This window comes from Schistocerca serialis, chromosome 9, assembly GCF_023864345.2.
Source record: "Schistocerca serialis cubense isolate TAMUIC-IGC-003099 chromosome 9, iqSchSeri2.2, whole genome shotgun sequence".
NCBI classification, from domain to species: domain Eukaryota; kingdom Metazoa; phylum Arthropoda; class Insecta; order Orthoptera; family Acrididae; genus Schistocerca; species Schistocerca serialis.
In genome coordinates this window covers 68313148-68330364 of record NC_064646.1, presented here as the reverse complement: position 1 = coordinate 68330364, position 17217 = coordinate 68313148, and the positions used below count along the sequence as shown (strand labels likewise).

At 38.1% G+C, this 17217-nt stretch overlaps 1 protein-coding gene across 1 annotated transcript in view; it reads left to right on the top strand.

The window, feature by feature from the left end:
- Positions 1-15160, top strand: part of LOC126419228 (bromodomain-containing protein DDB_G0280777-like) — a 360686-nt gene extending 345526 nt beyond the window's left edge. Inside the window, exons 14-15 of the mRNA XM_050086365.1 lie at positions 9204-9338; positions 14886-15160. Coding sequence (XP_049942322.1) covers positions 9204-9338; positions 14886-15058 — 308 coding nt within the window. The 3' untranslated portion in view covers positions 15059-15160. The remainder of the gene's footprint in view (positions 1-9203; positions 9339-14885) is intronic.
- The last annotated feature ends 2057 nt before the right edge of the window (positions 15161-17217 follow it).

Sequence of the window (17217 nt, the reverse complement as noted above, 5' to 3'; positions counted from 1 at the left end):
GAGTTTTTTCAATTGTAACACTTCTACAGTAGCAACTTTTTCGAAATTTTCCTCTCTTCAAATTTTTGGTTTTCCTGTTTTAAGGTAACAATTTCCTCTTCTATAGTCGACACATTTCTGGAATTTTCATCTACTTTTTCCCAGAGTTTTTCTAAACTCTCTTCTGTCTCGCAAATTTGGGTTCTTTGTTTGTCTAATTTTTTATCAGTCAGATCAAGCTTTTGATCAAAAGTGATTCTATGCTCGTCAATTGACCGTTTTTGTTCTTCCATAAGCTGAATGGCACTTACGCAGTTTAGGGGGTACATGCGCTGATCACGAGAAAAGTACCTATTTTTGAAGATATAAGCATATATTTGCACGCCCCTAAACTGCGTAAGTGCCTTAGGATAGATTTTTCGAACATGCTCAATGAAATTGTGGAATGGATTTTCCCCAAAACGTTGACGCCAGAAAAATTCCGCCAGGTAGTTATTCAGCATAGCATGGTGAGTTCCGAAATGCCTTTTATTTTTTTCTTTAGCTTTTTACCAGACTGACTGCACATGATTTGTAATTGCGTCTGTAAAGGGATCGACAAAATAAAGCAAATGATTAACAGTCAGATGTTGTAGCCCAAGTTACCTATTGTGTTGTAAGTTTGCCACAAATCAGAAACTACTGTGGTTCCAGGCAAAACATACTGTTGCAAAATTGGCAGCAAATGGGCAGCATCACGTCGTGGCACAGCAACCATAAAGCTTTGCTTTGTCTCAACATCATAACCACCGAAGACCCATTGCTCCCACACCATATGACCTCGATGGTACTTTCTCCTGATGAAGCAGCTCTCGTCTATTTCAACAGTATGGCCAGGGCCGCCCAGAACTATTGGTTCAATTAAGAAATATTCATGGCAGATATCCCTATAAAATTGGCACCAATCAACCACAGTGTGCTCACTGCCAATTTTGAGCTCCCTCATTAAAAATTTTTGCTTATTGAGTTCGAAAGCCCACATGTAAGACAGTCACAAAATTTTAGAAATGTCTAAATGACTGCCAGCAAAAAATCACATTTTCCTGATTGAACATTTCTTTCTACAGTCCCTGCCAACAGAGCAGTGCCAAATTTCGCCATCTTTCCCTGTAGTTTTCTCCAGCTTCATCTCGTTGTATCCAACACAATTCCCATTTTCACACACCATATCGTTCTTCAAAAGACCTTGTTGCCTAGCCCATTGTATAGAGCTTTGGGTGTTCTCTGTAACGTGGTATAAATCTTCCATTACAAAGTCACTCAAATCTGGAAAATTTCTCGCCATTTTGGCACACACAGTAATATACGATACTTCAAAACAGACAGCCTCAACAGAAAAATATAGGTTGTTGGGCACACTGATCAAGATACATAACTGTGAGCAACAGTGACATATACCATATGCAACAATATGCAAAGCCGACAATAGCTATCATGGTTAGGATGTATGAAACTGTAAGCATTACCTATGGCTAAAGAACTCTCTGAAGAAATATATTAAAGTGTCTGCAGCATATTGGCATAGCAACATGAATAAGTTGGTGAAAGACAGTTAACTGTTTTTTTTTTTTTTTGTTTTTTTTTTTTTTTTTTTTTTTTTTTTTTTTTTTTTTTTTTTTTTTTTTTTTTTTTTTTGCATCCATATGAATCTAAGTACTTTTTTGGTATTCCATGCATATATATGCTTATATCTCCATAAATAAGCGTTTCCTTCCAAAATAGGTACTTTTCTCGTGATCAGTGCATGTACCCCCTAAACTGCATAAGTGCCAGCTGAACTAACCTATCCAAGATCGATACATTAGGTTCAAATCCACGAAAAGGTGAACACACACTACTGTGGTCACTATTCTCTCCGATTTCATTGTCTCGATTAACTACATGATTAGCAGTAATATCTATGCTGTTTTCGAAGTTTCCATTAACCTCCCTGTTATCATCAACTTCCCTATTGTTATTAGTTTCTCTATTATCCTCCATAATGACATAGCAGACGAAAAACCACACACATAAAATTCAGGTAAATTTTGTATTTACTATTACCCTCCATAATGACATAGCAGACGAAAAGCACCACACATAAAATTCAAGTAAATTTTGTATTTACAAACAGTTGGTTCTCCAAGTTGGGTTTTCACATAAGTATACTTTGTAGTGTTACTCACGTTCTTCTTTGTCCTGTCCCCATAAAAATCGAATATTATTTCAACAATCGGGTTAACTCTGAAACAAAATACAAGATTAGTTTACAGATTTACACTAAATCCCAGCTCCATACACCAATTATAAAATTTCTCTAACTACTCATTATAATGGGGCTGTTTTACTCATCATATCTGGCAATCTGTCGCAGCATAAGTCCTGAAATAGTAACTGTAAAAAAATAACTATAAAGTTATTTTTTGAATAATTAATCCTGTTTTTTGTTTCCACTGAACCTTTATTATAATATCAAATTAATTAAAAGCACCTTGACAAATATGTAACGAGTTGTGATATACTTACAATAATGAAATAACTCATGCACAACAAGCTAAATGCTCTCTGCCCAAAATCACACAAAGTACTGACTCCCTCATGCCAATATGGCTACCCCTATATATATGTTCTAAACAATCCTGAACAATCCTCTGCATTCTTTAAGATGAACATTTGATTAATTAAACAATTAAAATTTATGCAAAAAACTGAAAATACATATATAAACGTATGTCTGATCAGTACAGTAAGTACACTATGATATTAGTACATGTCTGTTATTTCTTTCGAGAATAAACTCTCAAATAAGAAATTACAATAATACATTTATATTTTTCATTAATTACTAGAGACTCCTGTTGTGGGGATTTTTCCCTTCATTTACAGAGCTTCTTCACTTAGAACGGAAATAGATTAAACAGTTATTTTTTCAGTTATAAGTTTTTCTAGGCGAGTTACATATTTTTTTTGCATGTGCAATCGTGAATTAGACTGGTAAATGTTCATTTTAAATGGTTTTAATGGGCTGTTACATTTCAACACAGACAGAATGACTGAAATGCAAACTCTAGTGTGTAACGTTTAACTGGTGCTCATGGCAAACATTGAATGTTAGTGGAATAGATAAACAGTAACTCAGGGCAGCAGAGTCCTTCCATTGTAAGAAATTCTTTGTTGTGGTCTTATCCAGTTGCACAAGCAAGTCAAAGCTCCCAGAAAGATATAAAACAAGAACCATTTTATTTTAACAAATAAATGTATTGATTCGCTTAAAATCCACAGATTCAGTTAATGGTCTGATAACTGAACAAAAAGAAATTGTCTCCTATAACAAAACTGAATTCTGAATAATGGTCTCGTAGAGTTTGCAACCAAATGATAAATATGGATGTAATATGTCTGGTGCAGCCCACGATCTGTCCTGGATGATAATCAGTTCAATTCTAAATTTGAATGGTCCAAAAAGTGGATGGTTCTCATTGAGCACAATCACTTAAGTCCATAAATACTGGCAGATACCAAGTGTGAACACCCAGAGTCAACAGAGACCGATGTCGGAGAGGCTGAGGCTCGTAACTGATGGCTGGCGGCTCATCCTGGCAGCTGAGGTATAATGTCGTGGTCACTAAGGTGACAGGAACTTCTTGGTCACTTGGACACTGCGACGAGTAGATCCACAGTTAGCCCAGCGAACTGTGCACCATCAAAATGGGGTCAGGATGTAGGGTTACAGCTCAACCCATCCAAGACCCAAGCAGTACTGGCTTGTCATTGTAGGCTCATTAGCCTAAAATGTCAGGAATCTCAACCATTTTTAACCCTAAATGAGACAAAAATCAGCTTCTCTCCTTCAGTAATGAGTCTTGGAGTAACAGTAGATGAAAATCTAAATTGGACTGAGCACGTAACTGTAACGTGCAAGAAGGCATCAGCATGTCTCCGTGCATTGCAAAAATTAAGAAACTCTTCCCTTTTGACCTGAAAAAGAAACTTGTACAAACACTTATACTTCCAATTATTCTTTACAGTGATGTTATCCTGCAAGGCCTTTCTCAGGAAAGCTCAGAGATCTTGGAACTGATTATGAATGTTTGTGTTTACGAGGTTCGACTCTTTGATCAAATTTCACCATCAGATAAACAGGTATCCTGATCTACGGGCAAAGCAGTGCCCGCAATTGCGCCACTGTTGGTAGCAATACACATGCTACTAGTGGTGACGGAGATGCACTAGTTCTGATGACAGGAAAGAGACCTGAACTCTTTGAGGGTGTCCATATTGAAACTGGTTTCAGTGACCATATGGCAGATATAGCAACAATGGTCACACAGTTGGCTGTCAATAGGGCAATATGTGAAGTCGTCAATAACTACTGTAAAAGAATGTTATCAAAAGATCAGTCACAAAACTTAAAGAAATTCCGGCTGTATGTGAAAGCTGTTAGCTGCACCAAAGTTAGTGTTCGAACACTCATGGTTTACACAAGTAAAGAAAATGAAGTTGGCAAAGCAAAAGCAAAAATGTCATTTTCAAATGTTCCTTTTCAAAGAAAGATGCAGGAGTACAGCATTAGTTTAGTTAATGCACTACCACAGAAATAAGTAATATAGATGCTAATGTCAGTGGTATTGAGAAGCAGCTGAATTTGCTAAAAGTAAAGAAGACTCCAGGGCTCAGTGGAATCCCTGCTAGATTCTATACAATATTTTCAGCATAGTTAGCCCCCCTTTAATGATAATACAATGCAGATCCCTCAAACAAAACACTGTTTTTCCCTACATAACTGCACTGGTGTACCTGTCTTTAACAGCTTGCCAGAGCTGGGTATGTTGTGGATTATGTGATTAAATTTAAGACTGAATTTATTGACTCTGTTTTGAACAAGTCCTATTCTGTCAAATAGTATCTTCACGGACTCAAAATTACTGTTCCAGATTACTTTATAATGTACTTAGGTCTGTAAAATTATAGGCTAATCATTCATAAAGTTAACTTGCTTCATTGGCTTCTTTCCAATTCAATTCAATTTTTATTATCACATAACATGCCTTATACAATCAAAGATTGTGACATAAGTGACTTGTCAGTTTTTACATTATATATAACAATACTAAAAATACAATAAACTAATAATATACATGGTGTAACATCTTCAAAGAGGTATTTTAATTACAATTATAATGCATTGTTACCATTCATGAAATCTTCTACACTATAGTAACATTTATCTTTCAGATATTTTTCCAGGTCTCTTTTGGTGCCTTTTACATTTGGGTCATCCATATCTTTCCATATTTTATTTACAAATTTCATGCCCATATAGTATGGGGTTTTTTCATATGATTTTAAACGGTGGGTAGGTAACATGTAGCTCGTTCTATGTCTTGTATCATATTGATGCAAGAAGAAGTTGTGGGTTTCTTTTCGTGAAAGTGAGAGTTTCATAGATGTATATGCTTGGAATGCTCATTAGATCCAGTTTTACAAATAAAGGTTTGCAGTGTTGCTTTGGTTTTGCTCCCACCATTGCCCGGATGATTCTTTTTTGTAGTCTAAAAGCTCTAAGTAAATTTGTTTTTTCAGACCCCCAGAAAATTATACTATACCTAATGACTGAAACAAAATATGCATTATATACAGTTTTTCTTACAGCTAAATCAGTAATACTATACAAGATATTCATAATATATACAAGGCTATTCAGTCAACCCAGTATGTTGTCCACATGGCGACTCCATAACAGGTTTTTATTGACTAACACGCCAAGGAATTTGACACAGTCTGCAGTCTCTAATTTTTTGTCCATATACCTTATTTCACTTATGGACTGTGCAGATTGTTTTGTGGTAAAAAGAACAATTTCTGTTTTTGTAAAGTTTAATGTCAAGTTATTGTTTTTGACCCATGCCTCCACTTCCCCAAGTGTTTGTTCAATATGACGAATTAGGTCTACCTCATTTTTACAACAGACTACAGCTGTTGAGTCATCTGCATAGAGGATAGTATCAGGCTGGACCTGACATGGCATATCATTAATATAATATAGAAAAAGCAGTGGCCCTAATATTGAGCCTTGTGGAACACCTAATTGAGTGTTTTTCCAGCCAGAGAGAAATTTCTTGCCGTTGATGTTAATAAGTACTCTTTGTTTTCTGTTTGCCAAGTATGATGACATCCAGCTAAGAGATTTGCCTTGAAAACCATAGCGTGCCAATTTTTGGAGAAGCAGGTCATGATTTACTGTGTCGAAGGCTTTGGACAGGTCACAAAAGATGCCTGACACACACATTCTATCATCAAGACATCTGCTGACTTTTGTGACTAATTCATTTATTGCATGCCTATGATCCTTCTGCACAGAATCCATAGGATACAATGTACCTTACATAAGTAATGTAATCCTTGTCTTTTCCATCCTGTTTCAATTTTATTCTACTTTTTTCATTTGGCTTATCTGGGAATTGTTGTTTGTATGTTATCATTTTTTCTCTATTGTTTTTGTTGTTTCATTGTTCATCCATCTCTGTCTGCCCCATCCATATTTATTTTCTAACTGGCTGAGAAATCTGGTGTTGCCCAGGTTTTTATTTATAGCTGTGTGTTGACATACGTGCCAGGCAGAGTCTGGCCTCGTACTTAATGTTTAGGACATCATGTCTCCTGAACTATGTCATACAATGCTATAATTTAATAAGTATATTCAGCAGCATACACTATATTATTAAAAGTATCCGGACACCCCCAAAAACATACGTTTTTTGTATTAGGTGCATTGTGCTGCCGCCTACTGCCAGGTACTCCATATCAGCGGCCTCAGTAGTCATTAGACATCGTGAGAGAGCAGAATGGGATGCTCCACAGAACTCACGGACTTCAAACGTGCTCAGGTGATTGGGTGTCACTTGTGTCATATGTCTGTATGTAACATTTCCACACTCCTAAACATCCCTAGGTCCACCGTTTCTGATGTGATAGTGAAATGAAAACGTGAAGGGACACATACGGCACAAAAGCATACAGGCTGACCACGTCTGTTTACTGACAGAGACCACCGACAGTTGAAGAGTTTCGTAATGTATAATAGGCAGACATTTATCCAGACCATCACACAGGAATTCCTAACTGCATTAGGATCCAGAGCAAGTACTATGACCATTAGGCAGTAGGTGAGAAAATGCCAAACAATGCCTCGCTTGGTGTAAGGAGCATAAACACTGGATGACTGAACAGTGAAAAAACATTGTGTGGAGTGACGAATCACGGTACACAATGTGGCAATCTGATGGCGGGGTGCGAGTATCGTGAATGCCCAGTGAAAGTCACCTGCCAGCATGTGTATTGCCAACAGTAAAATTCGGAGGCAGTGGTGTTATGGTGTGGTCGTCTTTTTCATGGAGGGGGCTTGCATCCCTTGTTGTTTTGCATGGCACTATCACAGTGTAGACCTACATTAATGTTTTAAGCACCTTCTTGCTTCCCACTTTTGAAGAGCAATTTGGGGACGGCGATTGCATCTTTCAACACGATCGAGCACCTGTTCATAATGCACGGCCTTTGGCAGAGTGGTTACATGACAATAACATCCCTGTAATGCCTGTAATGGACTGGCCTGCAGAGTGTCTTTACCTGAATCCTACAGAACACCTTTGGGATGTTTTGGAATGCCGACTTCATGCCGGGGCTCACCGACCAACATCGATACCTCTCCCCAGGGCAGCACTCCATGAAGGATAGGCTGCTATTCTCCAAGAAACCTTCCTGCACCTGATTGAATGTAGCCTGCAAGAGTGGAAGCTGTCATCAAGGCTAAGGGTGAGCCAACACCATACTGAATTCCAGCATTACCGATAGAAAACACCATGAACTTGTAACTCATTTTCAGCCAGGTGTCCGCATACTTTTGATCATACAGTGTATGTGGATAGTGTTTGTAAAATGTGTTGCAAATAGAGTTAGTAACAACAAAGTAATAAATCTAAAGGTCATGCATGATGCTGCAATTTTTAACACATCTCACTGTTTATTATCTCTTTTCTCCTGAACTGTGTGTCACACAGTGATATAATAATGTAGGCACATTCAACAGTACATGTGGATGCTGACTGTGATATTTATTCCAAATAGACTTAGTAGTAAAGAAGTAATACATTTAAGCATCATGCATGATGTGCCAGTTTTTCACGTATCTCATTGTTTATGGTGTCGTATCTCCTGAACTCTGTGTCACACAGTAATACAACTTTGTACTGACATTCAGTGGTATATATGCATACTGTTTGTAAAATGTGTCATGAATACAGTTAGTAGTAAAGACATAATAAATTATGAAGTCATGCCTCATCCGGTACTTTCACAGCATGAACAGTGATAAAGTAGTAAGTGATACATATTTTTCCTTTCATCATTTTGCAGGAATTGTCAGTGAGAAATTTTTTTGTAAAGTTTGAAATTAAACGTGAAGTTTTTTGTAAGTCCCTAAGAGCTCTCATTCTCAAATACTGGATGAATAAAGTCTGGGAATTCATGTGTCTTGGACTATGCTTATTTTTCACCCCCCCTTCACCCCTTTGACAGGTAGGTGGTTCTTACCCCACCGCTATTGCTGCCTGACAGTATAGTATATAAGTAAGAAAGACACTAAGGTATATAAGCTAAGTTTGGGTGAAATCAGGCCAGTGGTTTAGGAGGATAGGTGGGAAAACACACACACGTATACCTGTGGGGACTCAACTAATAACACCATTGCTGTGATGGAAAAATACCTCTCTCGTTCCTGGCAACAGTGTATTGTGGACACTCTTTGGAATAAGAGTCTGTTCTCTGACTTGGAATGTGCCATTCACATTTATGTAAGCTCCTGTTCACAGCCATAAATCACCATCTATACCAGCCATATGTGTATGGTTTACATTGCTTAACTGCCATCATTGCAAGGAACTACACATCCATTTTTATAATGTGTGTGGATTTGCTAAGTGACATTTACACAACCAAAAACTACTCAAGGTTCCAATTATATCTATTATCCTCTTTTTATGTTTTCACCTAATTCTGTTCTGGTGATCTTTTTGACCTGGGATTTGTGTCTGTTGATGAACTGCCTTGTCTGTAAATTTTTTTCTGTATTTACTTGGCATATCATAATTCTTAATTTATTTTTAAAATGATTTCCTGCTCTTTTGTACATTGGACATATTTTGTTGCAGAAACAGAAACTAATATGGAGGGCTCGGATGATTTACTAGCTGTATCATTCCATTCTCTCTCTCCTCCTGAAGAGGGCATTGGAATGCCTCTAAGCCCTCCATCAAGTCAAGCTCAGGGGCACGCTGGAAATCAAGGTTGGAGCATTTTTTCTGTGTAACTGAAATTTATAAGCATTAGCATTTTGTTTGTTTGTTGCAGTTCCTTTATGCTTACCTTAGAAACTCATATCACTGCTGTTGTCTAATTGCCCTGTTTAGTTTGTGCACAAGAGTCATCCCAATTTTATATGTCTACTAGTCAAATATGTCAAAGCATTGTTTCTCTCCTATGCCAAAACTCCAGAAATTTCTAATTGCCAGCTTCATTCCCCAGTCCTAAAACTGAACCCCAAATCATCTGTCATCTTAAAGTAGAATTATTGATCCTAATGCTCCCTGTGGACGAAGACTCCACTGCTGTAGTACATAAATGTTGGGAGTACAGTAGAGAGGCTTTGTCAGGCCTCGGACGTCTTGATGCACAACAATGTTCCAAATGATCTCATTTCCTACATCGAGGCTGAGCTGTAGAAAATTATAAAAGGACTGCATCAATACCCCCCTCTGACCCGTGTCCCCTTGACTTCTACCTACTTCGTACAATACACAAATACAACCATTCCATCCATCCCATTCTAACAGATTTCATGGACATTAATGAAAGTACATTTTCCCTTGTAAAGCAGCACTTCCAATCCATCATACAGAGCCTCCCATCCTACATGAAAGATGAGGATGAGCAAGAGAGATGTTAGTAATAGTACCAGCGAGTCAAACACGGCAGATTGCCTCAGTGGTGGCATGGAGGTGTTGGTGCCTGGGATCCTATCATAATTACAAGTTACCATCATAATTCTGGATGATCTGACTGTCACAACCTGCAAGCAACAAACTCCTTAAGTATTTCTCTGATTTATCAGCAATCTGTTTTTGGTCTTTCTGGTGCCTGTATCACTCAAACTGTCTCAACATGGCACCAAAACAGTAAAACAATGTAATGTGGAGATTAACGGTGCCAGCCACAGAAACACATCCTGACAGCAAAAGAAACCATGTCCCTATGAGGTAGAGCTCTTGCTGCCGTGAGGTAGAGCTCTTGCTGTGTGGATTATTTAACACTTTGGTTTCCAAAGAAAATGGCCAGTTGTGGAGAGGGCTCTAATTTTCATAGCGAAACTAATTGTGTTCATTTGTACAGTTTTAGGTAGGTTGCCCACTTGAATTTGGTTGCCATACACTGGTTTCTTCTAATGACATGAAACACCTCTGTGGTGTCTCTCCAGGTGTGTAATCTTGCACCAAAGACCATTCAGACGCACAGCTGAGCTGCAATCTTGGCAAAACTTACCAACTTCTGAATTAGTTGCAATTACCACCAGCAAAAATTATGGAGAACAACTCTATACCAGTGCATCGTTACTGAAAAGGTTGCTACATTGCTGCTAGTCATGTTTTCTTTCATAGTTTTGAAATTGTAAAAACCTTTAAACAAGATTACAATGCTTATGAAGTATTAGTTCAAAGAGAAGAGTGGAAATTTGTTGGGCTAAATGTGAACTCTTCAAGTCCCTCATAGCAGCAACAACCATCCCATCTGTTTTAAGCATTATTTGTTATAGATATAAATCTGACATTACCATTGTGTTAATTACTGATTATTTAAATGTGGTTAAATAAACTAAATGGCTAAACTGTCCTTTGTAACTAACTGAAATCTGAGCAATCGTTCATTGAATCAAATAAACTAGTCTTTATTTTTTAACAAAAGCAGATGTCACAATCCTAAAGTAAACAACTTACAAACAGAACAGCCAGGTCAGTTCCAGACCTATTTCGGCAATCCCATTCCAGAAACCCAACATAGTCTGCAGTCACTCCTCAAATTCCTAGATATTTCCAAAACCTTGCTTTGGAATTTGCCGCCCCTTTCACCCCTACGTTCCTTGGTCATCCACATTCTACATGTCTTCCCAATATCCATGTACCAAACCACTCAGTGGCCCCCAATGTGGTTAGCTGTTGGTCTCCACTGACAGCTCTCCACTTTTGTAGACCAACAGCATTATCCAATTTCCCTCTTATATCAAAGGTCCTAGCTTTGTTACTGTCCAGCTTTCCTGTCCTTTTACCATCTGTAGCTCTAGCCCGCCTGGCTAGCTGCGTGGTGTAACACGCTGCTTCACGAGTGGGAACAAGTGCAGGTCCTCGGCATGAATCTGTCTGGTGGATTAGTGTCGAGGTCCGATGTGCCAGCCAGCCTGTGGATGGCTTTTAAGGTGGTTTTCCATCTACCTAGGCAAATGTGGGCTGATTCCCCTTATCCCATCTCAGTTACTCTGTGTCGGTGATTGCTGCACGAACATCATTTCCACATACACGAACACCATTATTATTCTACAATGCAAACATTTGGGGTTACACTAGTCTGGTATGAGACTAGGGTCTACTGGGGGCCAAACTGCACAATAACCCTGGGTTCGGTGTGGGGCGGCGGTGGGGTGTGTGGACTGCTGTGGTCTGTTGTGGGGTTGTGAACCACTGAGGGCTGCGAAGGGACGAAACCTCTCCATCATCTCTAGGTCCCTGGTTTAATACATACATACATACATCTGCAGCTCTGGACTTCACTGTCAATGCCATGTCCCTCTACAGCAACATCCCCAATGCCCATAATCTGAAATTAAATATTATCTCTCCTGTTGCCCAGCTCATGGCAGACCCTCAAGTTCCTTCCTCTTTGTGGCACGCCTACGAAACATTCTTTGCACTGTTACAGGAACACAAAAGGCTTTGTCATATGCTAATGTGCAAGAAGTGACTCTATTCTATATAGAATTGTCCAGAGAGCCCATTATTAGATGTTGATGGCATAATGCAGTGCAGTTGTTAGTACTTACAATGTAACAGTCATGATGAATACATTTATGAGGAACAAATATGCATGGTCTACTAATGACCTGCATGCATTACATGAAGCCTGATGAATCAAAGTCTGCAGAAATGTGGACTAACAAGAGGAGGGTGTAAGATTGTGGATAGGGATCAGTGATCAAAGTGAATGATGATGAATGCCTTCACAGACAGGCACTATCTCCCAGACCTAGTTTGCAAAAAGATATCCCATATCATTTTTCCTGACACTCCCAATCCTCCCACCATCCAGAAGAATCTGCTACAAAGGAGTGCTCCCTTCGTCACCCAGTACCACCCCCAACTGGAACAATTGAACCATATCGTTTGTCAAGGCTTTGACTGCCTATTATCTCTCTCTGAAATGAGGGACATTCTACCAAAGATCCTTCCCACCTTCCTAAAGTGCTGTTCTGTCACTCACCCAGCCTCCACAACATCCTAGTTCACCCTATGCCGCTCTCAATCCCAACCTCTTAACACAAGGAGCATATCCCTGTGGAAGACCCAGGTGCTAGACCTGTCCAGTCCACCCACTCAGCACTTCCTATTCCACTCCTGCCACAGGCTTATCCTACTACATCAGAGGCTGGGCCACCTATGAAAGCAGCCATATCATATATCAGCTCTGCTGCAGTCTTTGCACAGCTTTTTATATTGGTATGACTACCAAACAGATGTCCACCAGGGTGAATGGCCACTGACGGACTGTGGCCAAGAACAAAATAAACCACTCTGTGGCACAAGATGCAGCTGAATGTAAAATGCTTCATTTCAATGGCTGCTTCACTACCCAAGCCATCCACATCTCCTCCCCTCCACCATCAGCTTCCCCCTCCACCATCAGCTTATCTGAACTGTGCAGATGGGAGTTATCCTTACAACACATTCTCTGCTCCCAAAATTATCCCATCCTTAATCTACAGTAAATATTGTTCCCACACATTCCACCCAACAGTTTCTGCCCTCTGTGTCCCATCATTTCCTCCTTATTCTCACCTCCCACTCCCTTTGCGTGCCACCCTCTGCCAATGCACCCGCCGCCCTTCCCCTTCTCTGCTCCTCTCCTTTTTCACTTTGTGTTCCTTCTCCCACCTCTCCCTGTCCCGTTCCCACCTCCCTGCCCCACAGTCTCCCAACACTGCACCTAATGGCAGTCTAGTCCCTGCACACTCCGCCAGCTACACCTGTACCCTACTATCCCTTCCCTTATCTCACCCCCTCCTCATTGCTGCTTCTGTTCTACATGAAAGTTGTAGTCTGGTCTGAGCTGCCGGAGGTGGCAGTGATGTATGCATGAGCTGTACTTACTTATGTGAATGAATGTGTGTGTTTCCTTTACTGATGAAGGGTTTGACCAAAGGCTCTTTTTGTTATGACTGTCTGCAATTCAGCAATCATCTTTACGGTGAGTAGCAATATATCTTTTACTTATATTGCTGAACTGAACAACTGTGTAGTTCAAGGTGCAGGGTATTCCACCCTAAAGCCATTCACCCTAATGGGCATCCTGTGAGAGATATTATCCCTGGAAAGTAAACAAGATTGTTCCATCCATTAAAATTACTAATATCCAGAATTTTGGAAAGCATGACTTCAGCACTTATTCTGGTTAACCAAATTATGCAATAAATTGTGGAGAACCATCAAAGTTGCAATACTGATTTCCTTTATTATTTGATGACTGGTTTTGAGCCTAGACACATTTTCAGATCATCCAGTAACCTATGCAGTAATATACTGTTGTTCATTGTAGTTAAACACATCTTTCTCATATCTTCCACAGTTTGATGTCTCAGTTAAATGAATGAAGTTCAGCACTTACTGCTTCATACTAAAGATGTGTTTAACTATAATGAACATTCATGTGGCTGTCATATGTTATTGCATAGCTTATTGGATGGTTTGATAATGAGCTTAGGCTCTAAACCAATCATCAAGTAATAAAGGAAATTAATATTGCAACTCTGATGGTTCTGTGCAATTTACTGCATAATTTCATTAAAATTACATTAGTTTTCATAGTGGTGAAAGTCAATCATATATGGTGCTATAATGGCATGCTTGTCTTGGGTTTGATATAAGTTGTGTAGTATTTTTATTTGCCTATTTTTGTTGCTCTTAAATAGAGTTATATAATGGAGAAGACTACTGGATTTCAGACAATAGTTTATAGCTACAGATGTTCAGCTGCTTCACCTGTTGAGACTGAGAAATGATCTTTAATTAACTATTTTTCTTCTCTATTTTCACTCAGAAAGATATGATAGGGATACTGATCTATTGTCATGTAGAGATCTTATCTGTGGACCTTGCATGCATTTGCTCACTCAGTGTATTGCATTTGCTGAAGGTGGCATTCAGCAATTAATTCAGGGATGATTTATAGTGCACCTGAATTTTTACAGAACAAGCCCACAGTTTCTAAACACGAGGGTGCAATTAAAATCAAGTCACTTTTTTACTTGATATGAAGCCCAGCTGCCTATTTTGATATGATGAATTACACATGAAATACATCAAAATTAACAGGCAAAAAGAGTGAAAGAAATAAGTTCCCCATTACATTTACTGAAAACTAAATGCTGAATGGCAAAACTTTAATGATAACCAAATACTAAAATGGTAGTATTGAATATGTCCTCTTTTGCATGCACAATTAATTTCTGCACTATTGCATAATAAGTTGCAGTATTTAAATCTGCCTGTGAGCTACAAAATATTATTTTACAGGTTTCATGTTCAGTTTTGCACCACAATCTTCAGGAAGTATAATGTCTCTCTTTGGTGAAGGAGAGCCAAACCAAGAACAGGAAGATAGTAGTGTTCAACAAAAGAAGAGTGAAGCCTTCACTTTTACCTTCAACAAAAAGACCAAATCATCTAGTTTTTTCAAATTGTTTTAACTGTTTCTGTTTCTAATTTTATTTATCACTTTCACTACAGTCAAAACATTTCTCCAATTGAATATTGTTTTCACCCTGGGTTCAGTTTGCTAGTACTTAAACAACGACATAAATTAATAAAGTTAAATTCCTCGGAAGTAGGTCAAGTTGTAGTCATGTTACTGATGTAATTATTTAAAAAATATAATAAAAAGCAACCACTGAAAGGTAATTCTGTAAAGTAGACTCTACTCACATTATTAATTAGAGGAATTACTTCTAACTGACTGTTTTTTAATACTGGCAGACAAACAACTACTCTGAAAAAAAAATCTCTTCTTGAACTGCCCATTTGCTGTTTTTAGCAACTACATCATAGCAAGCATACATGTAACTTCTTTATTTCACATTCTGTCATTAGCTGTCTACATGCTGCAAAATTTAAAACCGCTTCATATGAATGTTAATGCTAACTGAATTCATATTCCCAAGTTAAGATATTCTGATAATTTTTAGAATGAGAATTTAACAAGGAATTCTTTTACTTTTTTTTATTGCCTGAGGATTACCAATTTGCTGCCTGATGTCTGGTGCCAACCTGTTGAAGACTGTTGCATCAGAATATGAAAAGCCATTCTGAATCCTAAACAGGGATACAAATAATGAATAGAAATTATTTTTATGTCTGATGTTGTAATTATTAATTTCTCACTTAACACTAAATTCATTATTGTTATTATACCATTAAAGAGCAAATGAACTGCCACATAAGTCTAATAACCCAAAAATTCCTCAGGAGGCTTCTGCACAATTTTCAGTTCTTTACTTCACATAATATTGTTATTGTACACTTCCGTACAATAAATACCTTTTTGACCTTCACCACATCATTCCAAAAACTTGTGTCACAGGACAGTAGTGAGTGAGAGTGTGCAAAGTAAACTAACAAGCATTCCCATTTGCAGGTCAGTTTTATTTATTTATTCAGTCCAGGAAATCATTTTTTGTACGTTGTTTGTATATATGATACAGGAAAAGGGATAAACATAATTAAATACAGCAGTCATTGTGACTAAATGATCAACACTATCAAAGTACATAACAATATAAATTGACATACTACATTTCTTGTATATATTACAGCAGTAGTTATTAAGTGAGGCTGCGTAATCAACACAAAGTAGATCATAGAATGAAGGACATATAAACGATTAACAACATTTGGTAAATGAGGTTTACGTATTATAGTGTTCCAGAAATTGAGAGACAGAGTAGAAGCAGTGATCAAGCAATAACTGTTTCAACTTTACCTTAACTGTATTTAACATCAATACAGATTTTAAGTAAGAAGGCATATTTATCTCCAGTATGATGTACTCCTGTTTGCGTAAGTTTGTGTTCACTGTGTTTACATTTATGTTCAGCTTTGGTCTAGTTTTTTATGCTTGTAAATCAAGTTATGTTTGGAGATATTTCCATTTTTTAAGGCCCCTTTTGTAAAAAAAATTATATATTACAAGGCAGAGGCAGTACTTTCAGACTTTTAGAAAGAGGTCTACAGTAATCCAGCATTTAGTTTTCTTTACGAGTGAGAATCCTAACAGCGTAGGTAAGTGTGTTCAGTTTTTTAATTAGATTGTTAAGGTGCATCTCCCACTTCAGATCCTCCTGAATATATATGGCTAAAATTCTTGTATGGCTCACATTTGAGACATTTTTTCCTTCAATGGTGAAAACAGGTTTTGTGGTCTGGAGGTTTTGTGGGATGTGAAAGTTAACTGCCACAGTTTTTCAGAATTTATGATCAGCCTATTGGTCCTGAACTGCTGTGGTACCTATGCATAACCGATGTTGCAGTTTCCTGCAGATTTTTCTCACTGTGTGATTTAATTAGAAAATTGGTGTTATCTGCGAAGAGTACTGTGGTTCCAGCATGTATTTTATTAGCCAAGTCACTTACATACTGCACAAGTAGGACAGGTCCCAGAATTGACCCTTCTTCCAGAGGTTTTTCAGTGTTATTTGAGCAACCAATAATGATTAATGTAGTGTTCTCTCAGAAGTTTTGGTTACTTTGTCCACAATTTTTGCACCAGGTTTTATAATACTTTGCACACTGAAACAATCATCTAATTTGCCTTATAGTGTATTCCCAGTTTCTTCCTTGACTATCACCTATA